The following is a 20,313-nucleotide window of genomic DNA, read 5'->3' on the forward strand; positions in this document are numbered from 1 at the left end:
TGCTGTGCCTGTTCTTGTCGTTGTGTAATCTTGGTTTTAGTTATGCTGCCAAATGTTGTTATGCACTTATGCGGCTCCAATCAACTGTCAAAATCGTATGCTTAGTTAAACTGAAATGTGGTACGTTCGTCTCTTTTCATGTGTAGTACATTACTCAAAATCTACAGCCAAAAACCTGCTAGCTATACACTAGGAGATGTTAACCGCTGTGTAGCCAACCCTTCGGTATGCATAGATCGGTAGTATGGTTGATGGGTGAAATACCTTAATGACCGGCTTTGGATAGAGTGCTGGTGCTAGGGAAGTTGACGGCGAGGAGGTTGTACTTGCCGGGGAAGCAGCGGTGTCAATGGAGAGGAGCTTGTGGTCGCCGTGGAAGCAGATGGTTCCGTTGGCCAGCTCCGGCGAAATTTTCCCCTTTGACTACCCAAATTAAGAACTGGCAGAATGTGAGCTCGATCTATATTGTCTTTGCAACTACCCACGTCTTAGAGCGTCAATGGCCGGACGCAAGGTGAAAACTTCAGCCCAGCGGCCTGACGCTGGCCTAAATATGCATCTGGAATGATCTATGGCCGGACGCAAGGTGAAAACTTTAGCCCAACGGCCTGATGCTGGCCTAAATATGCATCTGGAATGAATCATCACGTTTAGAGCATGCTCAGCGTGCTCCTTTGGGCTTGCCTGCTGGTGCATGTTTCGTCTTCTGGGCGCTAGTAATGGCTACGGTGCCGCTTTGGCCTTTCATGTTGTGTTCATGGCGTTGCCCCGCCTTCCCACGCATTAGTGTTGGCGCGGACGAGGCTTCAGCGTCCTGCTAGACATTGAAGACGAAGGAGCGCCCGACTTTTTTAAGAGGAGCAGGCCAACTGCTTTCAGGCTACTCTACCTACAAAAAACCTCCATTGCCATAGCCAACGCCATAGGCAAGGGATGGCTGTTCCGCAAGACGAAGAATAACCGTGAGGCCGAGACCTCCCATGCCGATAAGGAGACCTTACTGCTCAACCGACGCTATGTTCCAATATAATACGCGGAGGAGAACGTGCCGGATGCGGGCCTGTTGGATGGCGGGTGGTACCTCAAATCCTGTCGTGCCCCGGTGCCGCATGTGAGGCGCGAGTGCTAGTACGAGATCAACCGCCGTTTCATCCTTCCGCCGGATCTGCACAAAGAGCCGGCCTTCACCCTCGATTCTTACAACTGATCCACATTCAGGACCTCGGAGTTCCACCCATGCCGCCACGCGAGTTACCTTGGCGGCGTCGACTTCTTCAACCGGGAGCGCGGTGTCGGCCTCGACGAGGAGGAGGAGGATGAAGACGAAATCTACGATGGCTTGGAAGAGGAGGCGGAACTCCAACCAGCGGACCTCACGGAGGAGGCCATCGAAATGGCCATCACCCAGAGCGCTCGCTCTATGGGATGGCCTTACCGCCCAACTAGGGGCGTCCGCGCAGGACCAATGGAGTCCAGATACCTCCGGGGACTCCTCCCGACCCTACCCTGCCTCCTCCCGCACCAACACCGCCTCCTCCCGCACCAGCACTATCATCGACGCCTTAGCAAACGCAATGTCATTGCGTTTTCTCAAAAAAAAAAAGCAACACTGGTTGTGGCCTTGGGCGCTTCCGGTCTTCGTCGACCTCGTCGTCAACAACAATGACAAGTAGGCAGCCATGGCGGAATGCCCTAGTTAGCTAGGGTTATTTCCTTTTCTTTTAATTTATTTTGTAAATTAGGGTTCTACTATAATTTAAAAATAATTTGGACATAAAATACGTCAGGCACTACCCGACCTCAGCGGACATACCAACAGAGGAGATCAATTTAATATCCGAGGCCTGATCTAAACAGACATAAGCGAACATTTTTTTGTGTAGAAATGGGTCGAGCCACTAAAGTTGCGCTTATGTTTCAGTTGTCATACGGTTTCTGACTTTTTTGGTTCGTGTTCTGAAAGTGACGTGCCTGTGTGTTGTGGGTATACTTTATGGGTGTACCATCAATAGTGCCTAGATCCGGCAAGCCCGGGTGACCCATAGATGGTGATGTGGCATGTGGCCCATCGGGCGGCCCAGTTGCTGTTGATCCTGAAGGATGAAGTCCAGCTCAGGAGAAGGCCGACCTACCTTTGGAGGAACCCGGATCCATGAAGGCCCAGTAGGAACCCGGATCCGGGACGACGTATAGAGGGAGGCGGATCTTTGACGTACACGGCAAGACATAGTTCCGTAGTTAGGCAAACCTGTAAGCCGGCTAGGACTCTCCATGTAAACCCTAGATCCGTGCGCCTTTATAAGCCGAATCCCGGGAGCCCTAGAGGCACAACCACAACTCATTGTAACAACGCGAAAGCGCCCGGATAATTCCGGACAAGCGGCGGTAGGGCCCTGTCATCGTGCAGGTGTTCCGAAGCTGGGTAAATCGCGTACCACCGTCCCGTGTGCACTCCGCCCTATGGCCCCTACTTCTTCTTCCCCTCGTGAGGATCCCTCCTCCGAGGTACCGTCGATTAGGCAACGACAGTTGGCGCCCACCGTGGGGCTGACAGCGTCTGGAGGCCGAAACCGGGAGGGTTCCGCCATGGGAAGCTTCGACGACACCATCGCTGTGGGGCGCGTCCTTTAGGCCGGAAATCTGCCGATCGTCCCTCCGGATGAGTGCTGGATTCCGGCTAAGACCGACCCCGTCAAGCTCTCCATCGTCCCAGTTGGCAGCATACACATCTTCATCGGGGAAACCGTCGATTCAGACGGAAACCCATTGGTAAGTAACGCTGACGCGCCCGCCGCTGAGCGGGACGCAGTCGCGAAGATCCGATCTGAGACGCAAGAACTTCCCAAGGAAGATTCCGCCTTAGATCTGAAAAATCAAAGCCCACCCAATCCGCCCCTGAGCAGGAAATAAAGGTGGAAGACCAATGCAGATCCGTCTGGGTCTCCCATGTGTTAGAGAAGCAAAGGTGTCACTTCGTGCACTTCTTGGCCCATACCGCCGGAACCGCCCCTCAAGAAGCCGGAGCTGGTCCCGAGCAGGTCGAGGCACCGGAAAACAACGCTGCTCCGGATCGGCAAGAGGTCTGTCGGAGAAAGCGGAAATCCGGTTGAAGAGTCGATCTTGGGTAACCTAAGCCCAATTTCCGGGGATGCCCCTCCATGGATACTGAAGAGTTCGATCGCAAGGTGAAGGAATACGGATACGGTGATCAGCCCGAAGTTGAATCCGCCCAGCCTAAACAGGTCCTTGCAACCTTGGCGGCGCTGGATCAACGCGAATCAGAGGATGACAACACCTATTCCGATCCACAGCCATCCCGTGCAGGATCTCCGCTCTCACGGGAGCGTCCGCACAAAGAAGTGTTGTCCCCAGAAGAGCTGGTTGAGCAAGCAGGCATGGAGGCAATCGCACACTCGGATATTCTCAACAAACCCATAACCCCTAACGATGCCGCAGATCCGGAGGCTCTAGAAGCTAAAAGACAGGATATGCTGGCAACAGCCCAGAAGTTCGCCAGAACCGCAGTGGCAATGCTGGATGAGAGGAAAGAGGCCGCGCACTTCGTGGAAAATTTCCACCAGCGAGAGCTTGAGGTTGACGAACAACTGGTAAAAGTCAAGGAACTCCAGCAACACTGGAAGGACAAGGTCACCGAGCTTCAGCGGGAGGCCGATAAAATCAGGCGGGATGCTATACCTCCCCGCAAGATCACCTTCACGACCCCCACTGAGAAACAGCCACTCGCAACTCCAAAGGATAACATGAAGAAGGCTGCGGAGATCTTGAAGAAAAAGACCGAGGAAATTGACATCGAGTACGTCCGCACGCTCGTTGCCTCAGCAATGAAGCAGCAGAGCAAGGCAGACACTTCGCGCAGGTTGGAATCCAACCCGGAGCATTGCGTCTCTACTGCGCAGAAGGACGCCTATGACAATCGCCATCACGATGACGAATCGCGAAATGGATCCTCGGAACGCAGAAGGAAAACCAGAGAACACCCAAATCCAATCCCCGTACCATCAAAGACACCTCCATCAGATCCGAGAAAGGGAAAGGATGCGATGTACATTGGTAGGAACAAGTACCGGAACCCCTCACCTCCGCCCAACGGACACCCGCGTCCTCCACTCCCTCGCCGCCGTAGTCCAGTCAGAAACACCAGGCCTCACGGTCCAGGTGGAATCAACATCCGCGACAACGTACAACATCCGAGGAACAGAGAGCGCACGCCGGAGCCCCGCCGAAGCCGGAACAACGATCGAGAACCCGAGCCTAGGAGGAGTCGGATCGAGGAGCGTGACCCGGAGCCCCGCAGAAGCCGGAACGACGAAGGCGACCAGCACCTTGGTGAAGGCAGCCATCGAAGCCGGAGTCAATACCGCGAAGGACGGGGAGATTCGGATGGCGGAAGCAAGAGGTCACATCGGCCCCCTCGCAGGTCTCCCTCACCACCACCTAGCGGTGGAGGTGGAGGTGGAGGCGGAGGCGGCGGCCGGAGATCTCGCTCTCGCTCAAAATCCCTCCGCCACGGCTCGCGTGACGCGCAGGAATGTCTCAACGAATACAGAACTGATTACATAGGCCCAAAGTGCTTTGGCAGGATGATTTGAGAGGAACCAACGCCAAGGATGAACCTCAAGCTACCCGGAAATCTGAAGACCTATGATGGCACCGAAAGGCCGGCTACCTGGATCGAGGATTACTATAATGCAGTAACCTTTGCCGGAGGAACCCCTAATATCGCCTGCCGCATGCTTCAGTTGTACCTTGTAGGTCCAGCCCGGATCTGGCTCAGCGACCTCGAGAAGAATTCCATCTTTTGCTGGTTCGACCTGAAAACCGCCTTCGAAAAGCACTTCAGGGGCACCTACAAAAGACCTGCCACAACAAGCGACTTACAGGCGTGTATCCAGAAGAAGGGTGAAACATCAAGGAACTTCCTCACCCGATGGTTGGCATGCAGAAACGAATGCGAGAACGTCGACAACCGCACAACAATGCACGCCTTCATTGGTGGCTTGCAGCGAGGAGGACTGCTGCGGCACAAGCTAACCTGCTTGGTCAATGCAAACAAACTGACGTTGGATGACATGATCACCATCGCCAGCGATCATACTGCCGCCGATGACGACGCAGGCGGAGATCTACCAGCCACAGCAATTCCCCTGCATCAGCAAAAGAAGAACCGTGATAACGGTAACACCAGCGGCACTAAGAGGAAAAATCCACCTGATGACCAGAAGAGTGGCGGATCCGAGATGGTCGCCATGGCTTTCCAACGCGGAGGTCAAGGAGGCGGAAGAGGCCGTGGCCGCGGACGCGGAGCCGGCAGGGGCCAGCAACGAAGTGACGAGGTCACCGCCGCCGGAACCCGAACTCCCCAAACGTACGAGGAGTACAGAGACATGCCCTGCCTGGCCCACTTGGATCCGGCTACGGGGAAGTCCACTCACACTAACCGCAACTGCAAGTGGGTTAATGATCTGAAAAATGACCCAGAAGCAGGATACAAGCGAGCCCGGAAACACCGCCCACGTGGCAAAGGAGGCAAGGGCAAGAACAAGGACAAGGAGGAGGACAGTTCCGAGGTGATGGACGAGGATGATAACTCGCCAGATCCCAAAGTAGGGTCCGCAGGTAAATCCAACCCCTTCGAGAAAAAGAGTGTGGGCGCGTACCACACCTTCCTCGGAACCCCAACAGTCCGCGCCACCAAGTCAGCTTTCCGGATCCTGAACGCCACAGTTCCGGCTGTGCCGCAGTATGTCAGGTGGTCGGAAGTCCCGTGCACATTTGATAGGCAGGATCACCCTACCATTGTGCCAAAAGAATGCTACGCCTTGGTTGTAAGTCCCCGCATCGACGGGTATGACTTCTCCAAGTGCCTCATGGATGGCGGTGCCAGCTTGAACATCATGTACCTGGAGACTCTGGAGCGGATGAACCTTACCAAGGAGCAGCTTAAGCATAGCACCACTGAATTTCATGGTGTGGTTCCGGGTAAAAGGCGAATTCCCTTGGCAGCATCGGACTTCCGTGGCCTTCGGCGACATTAATAATTTCCGCGAAGAGATGATCACGTTTGAGGTCGTGCCCTTCAAGAGTTCCTACCACGTCATCTTTGGCAGGCCCACCTACCACAAGTTCCACGCAAGAGCGTGCTACATCTACAACAAGCTCAAGATTCCGGGTCCAAATGGTATGATTACCGTATCCGGAGACTACAAAAGGCTCATGAGTGCGAGTTGGGCGAAGCCGCCTCGCGAGTCTGTGATATCTGGAGAGGAGCTGAAAGGCTACAGAGCCGCGGTGGATCCGACTGAGATGCAGACCACGAAGAAGCAGATCTCCGAACAGAAAAACTCCTTCAAGGCCGCGATAGAGACCAAGAAAGTCAACTTCAAGGAAGATGACGCTACCAAGCAGATCTCGGTCGGAGCCAACATGGATCCCAAATAGGAAGACGCGCTCGTCGAGTTCCTCCGCGCTAACATGGATATCTTCGCATGGCAACCTTCTGACATGTCCGGAGTACCTAGGGAACTCGCCGAGCACTACCTCAACATAAACCCGGGGGTAAACTGGTGAAGCAAGCTATGCGACGCTTTGGAGATAAGAAGCGCCGTGCCATAGGAATGGAATTAGCAAAGTTACTAGAGGCAGGTTTTGTAATAGAAGTTATCCACACTGATTGGGTCGCAAATCCCGTCCTTGTACCCAAAAAGAATTCTGAAATACTAAGAATGTGCATCGATTACTCTGGCTTGAACAAGCACGACCCGAAGGATCCGTTTCCCCTGCCGCGCATTGACCAAGTCATTGATTCGACGGCAGGGGCGGAATTTCTGTGTTTGCTTGACGCATATTCCGGGTATCATCAGATCCGGATGAAGAAGTCCGACCAAAAGGCGACCTCGTTCATCACCCCATTTGGCACTTACTGCTATGTTACTATGCCCTTTGGCTTGAAAGACGCGGGTGCCACCTACCAACGTACGATGCAGCGGTGCTTGAAGGACCAAATTGGCCGGAACGTACACGCCTACGTCGACGACATCGCGGTCATGACCCGGAAAGGATCCGACTTGATCAGCGACCTTACAGAAACCTTTGAGAATCTCCGACGGTACAAGATGATGTTAAATCCGCTGAAATGCGTCTTTGGCGTTCCAGCCGGAAAACTCCTTGGCTTCATCGTCTCAAACAGGGGCATTGAAGTTAACCCGGAGAAAATCAAGGCAATTTTGTGCATCAAAAGACCAACTTGTCTCAAAGATGTGCAGCGACTAACTGGTTGTGTTGCAGCAATCAGAAGGTTTGTTAGCCGTCTTGGCGAGAAGGCACTACCCCTGTACAAGTTATTGAAGAAGACAGACAAATTTGTCTGGGACGAGGCAGCAGATGCAACGCTTCAAGGGTTGAAGGAAATACTCACCTCCCCACCCATCCTAGCAGCACCGGGAGAGTCGAGCCTATGCTCCTTTACCCGGCGGCTACCAACGCAGTCATCAGCCTCGTCATCGTGGTGGAACGACAGGAAGAAGGACACGAGTATGGAGTCCAAAGACCAGTCTACTACATCAGCGAAGTGCTGACGGAATCCAAACAAAGATACCCTCACTTTCAAAAGCTAGCCTATGGAGTATTCCTGGGGAGCAGGAAGCTGAGACACTACTTCCAGGAGCATCCAGTAACAGTCGTGAGCAAAGCTCCGCTGTCAACGATTCTCAATAACGCTGACGCAACAGGGCGCACAGCAAAATGGGGCATTGAACTATCTGCCTTTGACATCAACTACAAAGCCAGGACAGCGGTCAAATCCCAAGTCTTGGCGGATTTTGTTGCAGATTGGACAGAAGCTCCGGATATAAATCTGGAGCCAGAACCAGAGACATGGGTTATGCACTTCGATGGATCCAAGCAGCATCAAGGCTCAGGAGCCGGAGTCACCCTGAAGTCCCCCACCGGAGAAGAACTGCAGTACGTTCTGCAGATCCACTTCGAAGCTACAAATAATATGGCGGAATACGAGGCTTTACTACATGGACTGCGCATCGCTAAGGAGATAGAGATCAAGCACATCATTTGCTGCGGCGATTCCGACTTGGTGGCACAGCAGGTAGCCGGAACCTGGAACGCCAGAAACTCCGTCATGGCGGCTTACAGAGATGAAGTTGACGAGATCGCCAAGTGCTTCCTCGGATACGAAGTCAAGTACGTCAGGAGAGACGATAATACAGCGGCAGACATGCTATCCAAGCTCGGATCCGGCAGGAAACCAATTCCGCCTGGTATTTTCCTGGAGCACCTACGGATACCCTCGGTGAAGGGCGCTAACCCGGAAAACCCAGATGTGGCAGTATCTCCGGCTAGAGAAGTGATGGCTATCATTCCGGCTTGGACGCAGCCTTTCCTGGACTACCTCATCGATCAGAAGTTGCCAGAGGACGAGGTCCTCGCACGACAGATCATCAGACGAGCACGATCCTACACAATAGTTAACGGACAGCTCTATAAACGAAGTGCAATAGGGGTATTTCTCAAATGCGTCTCTAATCAAGACGGTATTGAGATACTCAGAGAGATCCATGCTGGAGATTGCGGGCATCACGCTGCTCCCAGATCACTCGTTGCAAAAGCTTTTCGGCTTGGATTTTACTGGCTCACAGCTAAAGAAGATGCCGATAAATTGGTAAAAACCTGCCGAGGTTGCCAGTATTACGCTACTCAACCAAACGCTCCAGCCCAAGAGCTGAAGACCATCCCTATCACCTGGCCATTTGCGGTCTGGGGGCTCGATATGGTTGGTAAACTAAAGAAATCATCTCCTGGTGGTTTTGAGTACCTCCTGGTCGCTGTTGACAAGTTCAGTAAGTGGATCGAGGCAAAGCCAGTGAGAAAAGCCGATGGTGCTACGGCACTAAAATTCGTCTACAGCCTCGTGATGAGATTCGGCATCCCACACAGCATAATCACAGACAATGGCACAAACTTTGCACAGGGAGAATTAAATGATTACTGTGAGGAAGTTGGAATAAGGCTAGACCTTGCCTCTGTGGCTCATCCGCAGTCCAATGGGCAGGTCGAAAGAGCCAATGGTCTCATATTATCAGGAATTAAACCACGCCTTGAAGAACCGCTGCGGCGAGCAGCTGGAGCTTGGGCTGATGAGCTGGACTCTGTCCTGTGGAGTTTACGAACTACCCCTAACATGTCAACAGGATTCACTCCTTTCTTCCTGGTATACGGATCTGAAGCTGTGCTCCCCTCCGACATCATCCACGATTCACCGCGAGTCTCCGCCTATAATGAAGAAACTGCTGACGAGGCCAGACAGCTATCTGTGGACCTGATAGAAGAAGCTCGGAACCTAGCTGACCAACGCTCCACCATATACCAGCAGAAACTCAGACGCTATCATAGCCGTCGAGTTCGGAATCGCTCTTTCATGGCCGTAGACTTGGTCCTCCGCCTTCGTCAGGTGAAAGACCATAAACTGCAATCTCCATGGGAAGGACCCTTTGTCGTTAGCAAAATACTCCACAACGGATCGTACTACCTTGTCGACTTCCGGGAGCTAAAGGACAGACCTGCTAATTGGCACCGGAAACGCAAGCGAGAGGATCCGGATGACATCTACGACGAAACAGATCACCCTTGGAACATTGCACAGTTACGTCCTTTCCACACTTAACACAATTTTTCCGAGTTATATACTCTGTAATAGTTGTTCATTTTTAGATCGTGTATGTTTTCCGACTAAAACCGCAGAGCTGGATATTTCCGCCTAGGCGTGTATGAAAGTTGTGATTTTCAAAAATCGTCCTTTAGGACGTAAGCTTAAGTTTTCTGATGGAAATTTTTTCTGTTGCGAATTCATGGATTCCTAGTAGCGATTTCCGGCACCTTGGCTGGGGGCTTGTTTCCGCGGTTATTGACGGAATGCCATTGGGCTTCGTCGCCGCTGGCGAGCGTTTCCGGCTAAAGGTTTTCCGGCTCGTGGAAGGTCAAGCGAGTAAGCCGGAAAACATAGAAATCAGCACTTGCTTTCCAATAAAACGAAACATGCAGATAATATTAAAGGATTGCAGGATAAGTTGTTTCCGCTCATCATAGTTGTTTCGTCCCTAGCTACTTAAGAATATAAGTTATATTACAAACCCACTCCGGGGCCAAAATGATGCAACACTGTTTCATTGTTTCACAGGAATTCTACGCGGAGGAATGCTCTTCCTCAGATTCCACATAGGCGGAGCCGTCGCCGGAATCGTCACCGGAGTTGCCATCGGAGAAGTCTTCGGATTGGTCAGCGCTTGATCCGGAACCCTCTACGTCGACCTCCTCAGTGTCTTCCTCCTCATCTTCCGCATCCGAGAAGCCCTTGGGGAGATCATATTTGTTATACCAGAACGAGTGATTAACTCGCCCAACAAAGATGCGATCAAACCCTTTGGTTTCCGCGAGGATGGCGCGCATGTTGGTACCCTTAGGAGTATCACGCGCAACATCCGCGAACTTCATGGTGGTGAAGTGCGCCTTGCAGGTGGCCAAGACAAGAGAGGCGACTCCGCGAGCAGAAGATTCTTGCCAATCCTTGACAAGTTCCGGCACCTGCTTCATCAGCCTGGACATAGTGTCAATCACTGTGGTCTTGGCTCTCTTCAAAGACATGGATTTGGCGATTCCGCGACACGCTTTGAAAAGCTCGTCGATGGAACTCCGCGCTTCATCATACGCTTCCGTCCTCTTGAGGGTTGAGTCCTTGGACCATTCAAACCCAAGACTTGCTGCGAACAAAGGGATCAGTTCCTTCGCGGACACAAGCAACATATGATAAAGTCGGAACTACAGCACAAAGAATGCTTACGGAAGATCATCTTGTCAATAGCCTCCGCCTCTGCTTCTTGAACTTTATTTTTTGCCAATAAGGAGGTTACCCTTTCATGGCTTTTCTTTAGTTTCTCAGCAAGTTCCGCCAGGTCACGGGCGTGCTTCTCGGAGAGCTCCTTCCTCACCAAATTTTCCTTCTCGGAGGAATCCTTGATAAAGGTCTTGAGGGATTCGTTCTACGCCTCGAGCACTTTGACTTTGGCGGACAGCTCATCGAAGGTGGAGTGCTTGGCAGTCTCTTCTATAGGCGGAAAAGTCACAACATGTCATGCATCATGAGAAATTATAGCAAGATACAAATCCAACTCGGAATTCGTACCCTGAAGGCGGGTCTCCAAGCGCTTAATAGCTTTCTGGCTATTTTCCGCATTCTGGCGCAGCCCCTCAATCTCTGTTATTTGCTCCAGCACGTGGGTGCGCAGATCTTCGTGCAGCTTCCGCGTGTTCTGAGAAGCAGACAAGAGTTAGTCGGATATTCAAAATTCTGGGGGCTGACGAGGAGTTCAAAGTCTTGGAGGAATAAAATTTTAAATTTCCGCCTAAGGTACATATTGAAGAAAGCATCGGCTAACACATGTTACACGGAAAAAAATGTCTAACCCAATGCTTGGGGGCTAGTGTTACCTGGCGCACCTCCTTATGCTTAGCAAAGAAGACCTTGAGATCACTCTCGAGGTCGGAGAGCTCCTTCATTTCCGTATCTGCAGGCCCCCACACCCTCTCCATCATGTCGGAAACTTTCGCGTGGCGTTGGGCAAGGGTAAGCTTTTGCAGAGACGGAGTAGGTTGAGGGTCAGCTTGGAGCGTGCTGGTAGCATGAATCAGTTGCACCTTCTGCTCGTATTGCTCAGGTGTAGGTTCGGCGGAGGTGGCAGTTGGTTTCTCAGGCAGAGGCGTAGACGAGGATGCGCCCTTCCCGGAACCACCATGGCCAGTCGGGTCTTCAGGAAGGTCATCAATGTTGATGATGTCCTTGGGATCCGGTTTGGTGGCAGAGGAGGCTTTGGGCGGAACCTCGACCTCTGGCGTAACAGGGATGGAAGCCGGAGATGGCTTGACCTTCTTCTTGAGGGCTCTTTGGGCCCTGGGGGCTGGCTTCCGGAACTTCTGTAAAAGAAAAAAGCATAATAGTTAAGTAAGTACTTGCTCGTGATAACAGAAGATTTTGGAATTCGGAAATCGAGCACTTACCCGGAAGGCTTAAAGAACTGATGAATGTCGGGTTGGGCTTTGTTGCTGGTGTCGATGAGCTTGAGGCGCTTCTTCTTCGCCTCTACCTTCCAGGTAGCCGCAGTGCTAGGCACTTCGCGGGCGCGTTTGGCTGCAGGGCTGGAGGGAGCAGCTCTCTTCCTCTTGGAGGGGCGCGGAACCTCGGGAGCTTCTGTCTCCGACGCGGCTTCCGGATCCGTGTTGCCCGTGGATGGGACTCGGAGGAGAGTTCCGAGTTCGCCTTCCTCGAGGGCCTCGAGCTAAGTTACAGAGCCAACACTTAGACAAAATTGTAAGTACAAAGGAAAACAATGTTCAAGTCGAGATAGCATACCGCGGTCCCGGAGCCGCTGGTGTGGATGTCCTTGTTACACACGTGAACATGAAGTTCACGCGGAATCTTGATGAGGAGCCGGATCCTCTTGTCGATGGCGTCGGCGGAGAGATTGTCCTTCGAGGCGCGCATCGGATCCTCGCGCCCCGTGTAGTGGAACATCAAGCGGTCCCGATGCTGAAGTGGCTGGATCCGCTTGGTGAACCAAGACATGGTGAGGTCCTTCCCCGTCAGGCCCTCCTCCGTGAGTTTGCAAATCCGCCTGACTGCGCGGGTTAGCTGTGGTGACTCGGAGAGGTGGGGGCACTGCGTCCATGCCGGAGTTTCGCTGGCAGGGCTGTTCTTAAACGGCGGCAGCTTCCTCTCGCCGGCCGGGTCGAAGACGTCCTTCAAGTAGAAGAAACCTCCGGACCAGTACCGCGCGGATTCGTGGCGGTCGGTAGGGGGGTAGACGCGGCCGGGGCGGAGCATGAAGGTGATGGACCCGCAAGTCGCCAACTCGGAGGTCTGGCGGATCTTCTCCTTCTTGACGGAGAAATAGTATTGGAATAGGGGAAGTTCGGGGGTTACCCGGAGATGGCCCTCGCAGAGAGTGACGTGGTTGCTGATCGCCAGGACGCTGTTCGGCGATATGTTGTGGGGTTGAAGCCCATATTCCTTCATGATTTCCGAGAAGAAATCTGATGGCGGGAAGGAGAAGCCTCGCTCCACTAGCGCCTTGGTCACCACCATCTCGCCTTCTTGAGGGGCTGGAGATAAGGAACCCGGAACTGTTCGCCAGCTTCCGGGACGCCAGAAACCTTCCGCCTCAAGGTTCGGCAGCTCCATTTCAGTAGTGGTGCAGGGCCACCATTTCCCTTTGGCTTCGGAGTCTCGCTGACGAGCCTTGGACTTCTTGGTGGCGTTTTCTTCCGCCTTCTGTTCCGCCTGTTCCGCCCCGGAGGTTTTCTCCGGGTTTGCAGAAGTTCCTTCGGCGTCCTTCCCGGAGTCCCTGGTGGGATCCAGTTGGACTGGAACGAAGGGAGGAGGGGCGGAGGAGAGGGGGGTTGCCATGATGGGCTCGGAGGATGCGAGCGGAGTCGCATAAGACATCCGAAGAAAAGCGATAGCGGAAAACGGAACTTAGTCGGATCCACGTCATCTTCCTAAGAATCATCCCTTCCAACTACGGCGAAAGACTGAAGCTCGAGAACTCACCGTAATGGATTCCGCGGTGGTCGGAGTCGCCGGCGACGAGGATTTCGCGCGGTGGCTCGCTGAAGTTAAGAACGCGATGAACTGTGCGGTGGCGCAACAGCTCCGGCGAGACTCCGGCGGGTTTTCCGGCAGACTCCGGCGCGGCGGAGGAAGAGCTCGAGGGCGGCGCTTCGCAGAGAGGTGAAAAGGGGGGTGAATGAGGGTTTAGAGGTTGACGGTGGATATTTATAGGCCGTCGGGAGGAGATTCGTGCTCCGCATCCTGTGGTCGGAACGCAAGCGTCGCACCGTTGGATGCGTGACACGTGTCAAAACCCTAAACGGTAAAAATGGCTAAGGATAAGTTACCGCTCAAATCGCGCGAAAATGGCGCCAGAATTGGCGGAACCGTTTGAGTCTTTTGAGATTCCGGGTAAACAGCGCGAAGATAACCAGTTCTCATTCGCAAGCAGGGGAGTAACCCGGAGACATGTTTTAAACTGTCGATGGATGAAGTCCAGCAGGATGGGAAGGTTTTTCCGACTAAAAGTTGGGAAAGAAGAAAATGTGAAGTTGGAGTTCTTCAAGTTTCTCCGTGTTACCAACATTGCCGGAGACCATAAGGCGCTAGCAAGGCGGAAACAGGAGGTGAAACTCGGAGAACTCTGGGGGCTACTGTTGTGGGTATACTTCATGGGTGTACCATCGACAGTGCCTAGATCCGGCAAGCCCGGGTGGCCCATAGATGGTGATGTGGCATGTGGCCCATCGGGCGGCCCAGTTGCTGTTGATCCTGAAGGATGAAGTCCGGCCCAGGAGAAGGGAGCCGGATCCGACCTACCTTTGGAGGAACCCGGATCCATGAAGGCCCAGTAGGAACCCGGATCCGGGACGACGTATAGAGGGAGGCGGATCCTTGACGTACACGGCAAGACATAGTTCCGTAGTTAGGCAAACCTGTAATCCGGCTAGGACTCTCCATGTAAACCCTAGATCCGTGCGCCTTTATAAGCCGGATCCCGGGAGCCCTAGAGGCACAACCACAACTCATTGTAACAACGCGAAAGCGCCCAGATAATTCCAGACAAGCAGCAATAGGCCCTGTCATCGTGCAGGTGTTCCGAAGCTGGGTAAATCGCGTACCACCGTCCGTGTGCACTCCGCCCTATGGCCCCTACTTCTTCTTCCCCTCGTGAGGATCCCTCCTCCGAGGTACCGTCGATTAGGCAACGACACTGCGTCTCTTTTATGGCTTTGAAGGTCGTGCGGAGTTATGCTATTTTGGTTAGTAATGCTGCCAGCAATTGTTATGCTCCAACACTCCAACATAAGGGATTTCATGGTTCTAGAACTGTAAATGCAAGTTGAAAGCCAAATGTCACACACATATGGACAACCCACAGGCTTGTATCATTTACAAACACTCAAAATCTACAGCTTCGTTCTTGTTTCATTTACAAACACTCAAAATGTACAGCTTCGCTCTTGTTTCATTTACAAACGCTCAGAATGTACAGCTTCGCTTTGTCTGACAAACACAAGTAGATGCTAAGGGACAATGAAGGGGATGACAATCGACAAGAAGCTGTCATACGTAAGAGCCGCCGAGCCAGTGTAGCGCGTATCCTTCTCCTTGAATTTATCAGTCAGACCCTACATTGTGGCTAGAGTTTGTTAGTAAAGATTTGAAAGTTTGCTTACATGCTGGTATAAGTATAGTTGATAGGCAAAATACCTTGACAATCATTCCACATCTTGAAGACCGAAACCGAAGAGGGAAAAAAGAAGAAGAATTCAATTAGTTCTATTTGTTTAGAGTTATGTCTCAATGAGACTAATTCGTGTTGACATACATGGGATACTTACTCTACAAAGTTGTCAAAGTCAAGCGCGCCGCGTCGGGACGCACCATCGTTATAGTTCACTATAAGGGCTTCAATGACCGAAGGTGGGACTGTGTATCCGATACCACGAAGAGCTTGATTCAACTCATTGGAGTCGATTCTTCCGCTACGGTCCCTATCGTACCTGTCGAAAATGCCCTAGTGGTGACATGAAGAACAGAAATAAGCCCCACAAGCTGGTGGTAGATGGACGGAGGAATAACAGATCATTGACATGGACCGGCAAATACTACTTTTCCCCTTTTGACTCCTCCCATCACAAATTAAGCCCCACAGCTGATGGTAGAATGGATAAAATAACGAGATCATATGAGACGGGAACAACAGATCATGGCTTGACAAACTCTTCCTCCGTTCCATAACCATTGTCGTGGTTTCAGTTGAAGTTTAAACTACAACAATCACGACAAGAATTATGGAACGGAGGGAGTACTTATTTTTCCTCTGTTGACTTGGCAAATTAAGTTGCATTAGATGGGCCAAAATTCCAACAGCATCGTAGCATGATTAGGCAGCCAGCTGTTCCGTACAGTGAAACAGGGTATCCACTCCCACTCTCGACCAAGCACTATTTGATTAAAAAAAAGTACACTTGCAATACTCAGCAGATTCCTATACAGCAAAGACAATTTAAGCGCTAAGCACTATTTGATAAAAAGAAAGTACACTTGCAATATTCAGCAGGGAGAGAATGAAGCTGCGCATTCCGTTTCACAATCGAGCATACTTTCATGGAAAGCTAAACAATATACTCTAGGTGGCAAGCAAATTGATAGCACTTACCCGCCATTGTCCAAGGCAGTTCCACAGCGACACGAAGTCCGCTGGCCCTGCAACAGAAAGGGAGGCAGAAAGAAATGAGTGAGAAGAGCAACCTGTTGATACAAACTAATGCATCATTATATAGGAATAATCAAGAAACACTGGGAACTATGTTTCATTTAAGAAAAGAGATATTGGTATCGCGCTCTGTTGTTTTTTTGGAACTGTATTGGGAGAGAATCGCAGACTGATTCATGCATAGCTAGGGAGGAAGCTGAAGGTTGGTGGGAGCTTGCTTACCCATCTGAGGCGGCGAGGAGGCACGAGTGTTTTGGGAGAAGGACATGAGGAGGCGGACGGTGCGGATGCTGAAGCGGTGGTAGGCGTCGGAGAGCGCGGCCTGCAGCTCGCGCTCGTCGATCCTGCCGCTGCGGTCGCGGTCGGCGGCCCGGAACGCGCGCTCCACGTCCGGGTGCGTCCCCGGCGGGAACGCCACGGCTCCTCCCCCGAAACTCCCCGTCGGCTGCAGGTAGCCTCCCCCTTGGCCGTAGCCGTAGCCATACGGCGATGACGAGGAGGAGGCGTACGGCGGGTAGCCTCCTCCTTGGCCATAGCCGTGGCCGTACGGCGACGAGGAGGAGGGCGCTGGCGGCCGGTAGCCTCCTCCTTGGCCGTAGCCGTACGTCGACGAGGAGGAGGAGGACGCCGGCACAGGCGCGGGCGGCGGGTAGCCTCCTCCTTGCTCGTAGCGGTAGCCGTACGGCGACGAGGAGGTGGGCGCGGGCACACGCGCTGGAGGTGCGGATGGCGGGTAACCGCCGTAGCCCTGGCCGTATCCTTGGCCATGGCCGTGGTCGTAGCGGTTGTAGTCGGCCATGGATGGAAGGGGTTGACGTGCGCGGTCTCTAGCTAGTCGTGGTGCTGAATGATCTTCCTTGCAGTTGAGTATATATATTCGCTTCGCGGCTGAATGATTATGCGATGCTTCTTCCTTCTCGTTGTTGACCTGATCCGGAAAGCGTGTGCAAGTGCAAGTAGGATAATTCATGTCGAACTCGCACGAAGCGTAGAGCGGTTTCGTCACCGTAGGCGCGTCATGCACGAGAGTGGAAGGTTCGTTTGGGGTGAGCGGCATGGCTAAGCAACCTGACGCGCGCGCGCGCGTGTTGCCGATGAAGACAGCGCGCGTGCGTGCGTGCTTCCGGAGTTCTCTCGTCGATCCTCAGCATGCATCCAACGGCGGCCGCCGACCGCCGACCGCATCCGTACCTATCCAAATGTGCAATCTCAATACTACGATGTGCCAATATCTTTATGTATGGACAGTTAATTAACGATCGATCTGCTAGTATGGGCTGATATAAGCTCAGTCGTTTTCGCGCTAAAAGATGGGCGAACTCAACTGAAGAAAGTGGACGCACAGGAAGTCTCTACTCGATCGCATCAATCCATTCCATGCTAATCTCGACCCAAATATAATGTGTGACCTACTTTTTAACCTTCTACGTGGGTTAATCCATTTTGTTAACAAGCAAGATTTATTGATATACCTGCATTTTTTTTACGGAGAAGTGTGAACTGGGACACGCTAGATAGATTGCCATTACATTCAGCTAAAATAAGAACCATTGTCTGGACTAGACATCTGAACATAGAAATATAATACACCTTGCCTAGTCAAATTAGTAAATTACCGTATAATAATGCAAGTGGGAAATTTGGCTTTGTTTTCAAATTCTCTTGCTTTTAGTTCCTCTCGAGTTTATTTGGATTAGTCCCGAAAATGAAATACTTCAGGATGACATAAGGCGGATGTCTAGAAGACCTATGTTGGCGACATGTCTCTCTCTCTATATTTTCTTGATCACGAGAGACTCGGCGATTGAGATCCATATAGATGTTCCACATTAGATAAGGGTAGGACTAATTCCCGGACAATAATCAAGTTACACTAGTAGAAAAAAGGCCTTCCGTCCAGCCCCATTAGTCGCGAACATGCAAGAACCGCGACCAATTGGCCCTTTAGTCGCGGTTCGTGAAGCGAACCGCGACCAAAGGCCTGGGCCCAGCGCGCTCGGTGGCCAGCTGGTGGACGGGAGGGTCTTTAGTCGTGGTTGGCCTGGCCAACCGCGACTAAATGTCCTCAGGGGCCTTTAGTCGCGGTTTGCCTGGCCAACCGCGACTAAAGCCCCTCCCCTATATATACCGACCAGCCCACAGCACTTAGCCATTTGGTGCCACTTCTCTTCACAAACTTCACAAGGGGGGTGTTGGTTTGCTTTTGGCTCCTCTTATGCACACAAGGTGTTTGATGAAATGCCCCAAGAGCATGGATGCGGCGCTTTGGGCCGACATGAGAAAAATGATGCAAAAGTAATTGTTTTCATTCATTTGCGCTCTATATCGATCGGCCTATTTCGTTCATCATTTCCTAATATCAAGTAACTAATTAATAACTCTCTTGTTCATTTAATTTTCTTTGCCTCGTAGGGTTTGGAGACGGTTCGTAGATCAAAAGGTCGGTGAATTCAAAAAAGAGCTACATTTTAAAAGGGCAGTGCGGACGACTGGTGATATTCAGCCACCGGGGACCAATCTATGTGGATACTATGTTTGTGAGAGGATCCGGAGATACACCAATGAGCGGGACCAGTCGGATGAGCTCAACATCAAGAGGAATAACCTCCGGAAGACGCTTAGTCCAGAAGCTCGCTTCCGACCACTTCAGGAGGAACTAACTGGATGGTTCGCGAGGGAAGTCATCGATCCTACAGGACAACACTACGTAGAGGACGTAGAACTATACATGCATTAAATTATGTATGGAAACTTGTTCAAACTTGTATATGGTCATCCGATGATATTGAATATATATTGTATATTCCTCTTGAATTCTTTTTGGTTCTAATTTCAAATTTGTTTGAAATTGTACATTCATATGCATGCATGTATGTAGTACCGTAGAATATGTGAAACGTACTCCTTCAAAATTACAAATAAAGCACAAAAGAAATAAAACAATACAAATTAAACAGAAAACAGGTTTAGGGGGCAGGTTTAGGGGGGGCTAAAACCCTAAACCTGCGGCGGCCTTTAGTCGCGGTCGGCCGAAGAACCGCGACTAAAGGGCCTCCGCCCGACGGCCGCCCTGGCGCCCACGTGGAGGAGCCTTTAGTCGCGGTTCGTAAGGAACCGCGACTAAAGGGGGGGGCTTTAGTCGCGCTTAATTGGTCGCGGTTGCGCAACCGCGACCAATGGCAGTTGCGCACCGCGACTGATGGCCTTTTTTCTACCAGTGTTAATAGGTCCCATGACATTATCCAATTTCATGTGTGCAATTTTATTTTTGATATTGAAGGAAATTGATGTGCCATCCGATTAGATAAAAAGAAAGTGTTTTATGTACATGGGAGCCGGTTTGAAAGAAAAAAAATACAAAACCACAAATCAAAAACAGTCGTCTCCAGGGTCTTGTGTGTGGGCATATGCCCTTTGGGCCACTTCCTTCTTGACTAGTGTGGCCACCAATTGGGAAATCATTGTCATGTTTCACCGCTTGTTTCTTTCTTTCAAAACTCCTCACACAGTGAGACCGTTGACGACGCGAGAAATTAACCTTAAAAATCAATACAATGCTAAGTTAGTTGGTCTACTGCGAGAGGAGGAACTCAAATGGTACCAAAAATCTAAGGCTCGGTTCCTGACGGAAGGAGATTCGAATACGAGATATTTTCATAATGTCACCAATGGTAGATATATGAAGAAACCCATTCATTCTCTTGTTCAGGACGAGGGCACGATCGAAGGATATGAGCAGCTAAAGTCATACATCACGTCCTATTACAAAGGTTTATTTGGCGCCCCGGAGGAATCAAATGTGTCCTTGGATGAATCCAAGATTGATGATATCCCCCAAAATGTCTCCAGAAGAAAATGCTATTCTTACCGCCTCTTATACATAAGAGGAGGTAAGGAAGGCTATTTTCAGATGGAGCAAAATAAAACGCCAGGTCCCGATGGTTTTCCGGCTGAGATCTTT

General features: G+C 51.6%; 1 protein-coding gene across 1 annotated transcript; it reads right to left on the minus strand.

The window, feature by feature from the left end:
* Window positions 1-15,036: 15,036 nt before the first annotated feature.
* Window positions 15,037-17,169, minus strand: LOC124683272 (calcium-binding protein CBP-like). The gene is made up of 6 exons (XM_047217827.1): window positions 16,872-17,169; window positions 16,575-16,772; window positions 16,296-16,342; window positions 15,475-15,650; window positions 15,344-15,362; window positions 15,037-15,261 (listed from the first exon to the last, which is right to left on the minus strand). Exons 1-6 carry the CDS (start codon window positions 17,149-17,151, stop codon window positions 15,157-15,159), a joined length of 825 nt encoding a protein of 274 aa, XP_047073783.1. The 5' UTR covers window positions 17,152-17,169; the 3' UTR covers window positions 15,037-15,156.
* Window positions 17,170-20,313: the final 3,144 nt, after the last annotated feature.

This window comes from Lolium rigidum, chromosome 1 (assembly GCF_022539505.1).
Source record: "Lolium rigidum isolate FL_2022 chromosome 1, APGP_CSIRO_Lrig_0.1, whole genome shotgun sequence".
NCBI classification, from domain to species: Eukaryota; Viridiplantae; Streptophyta; class Magnoliopsida; order Poales; family Poaceae; genus Lolium; species Lolium rigidum.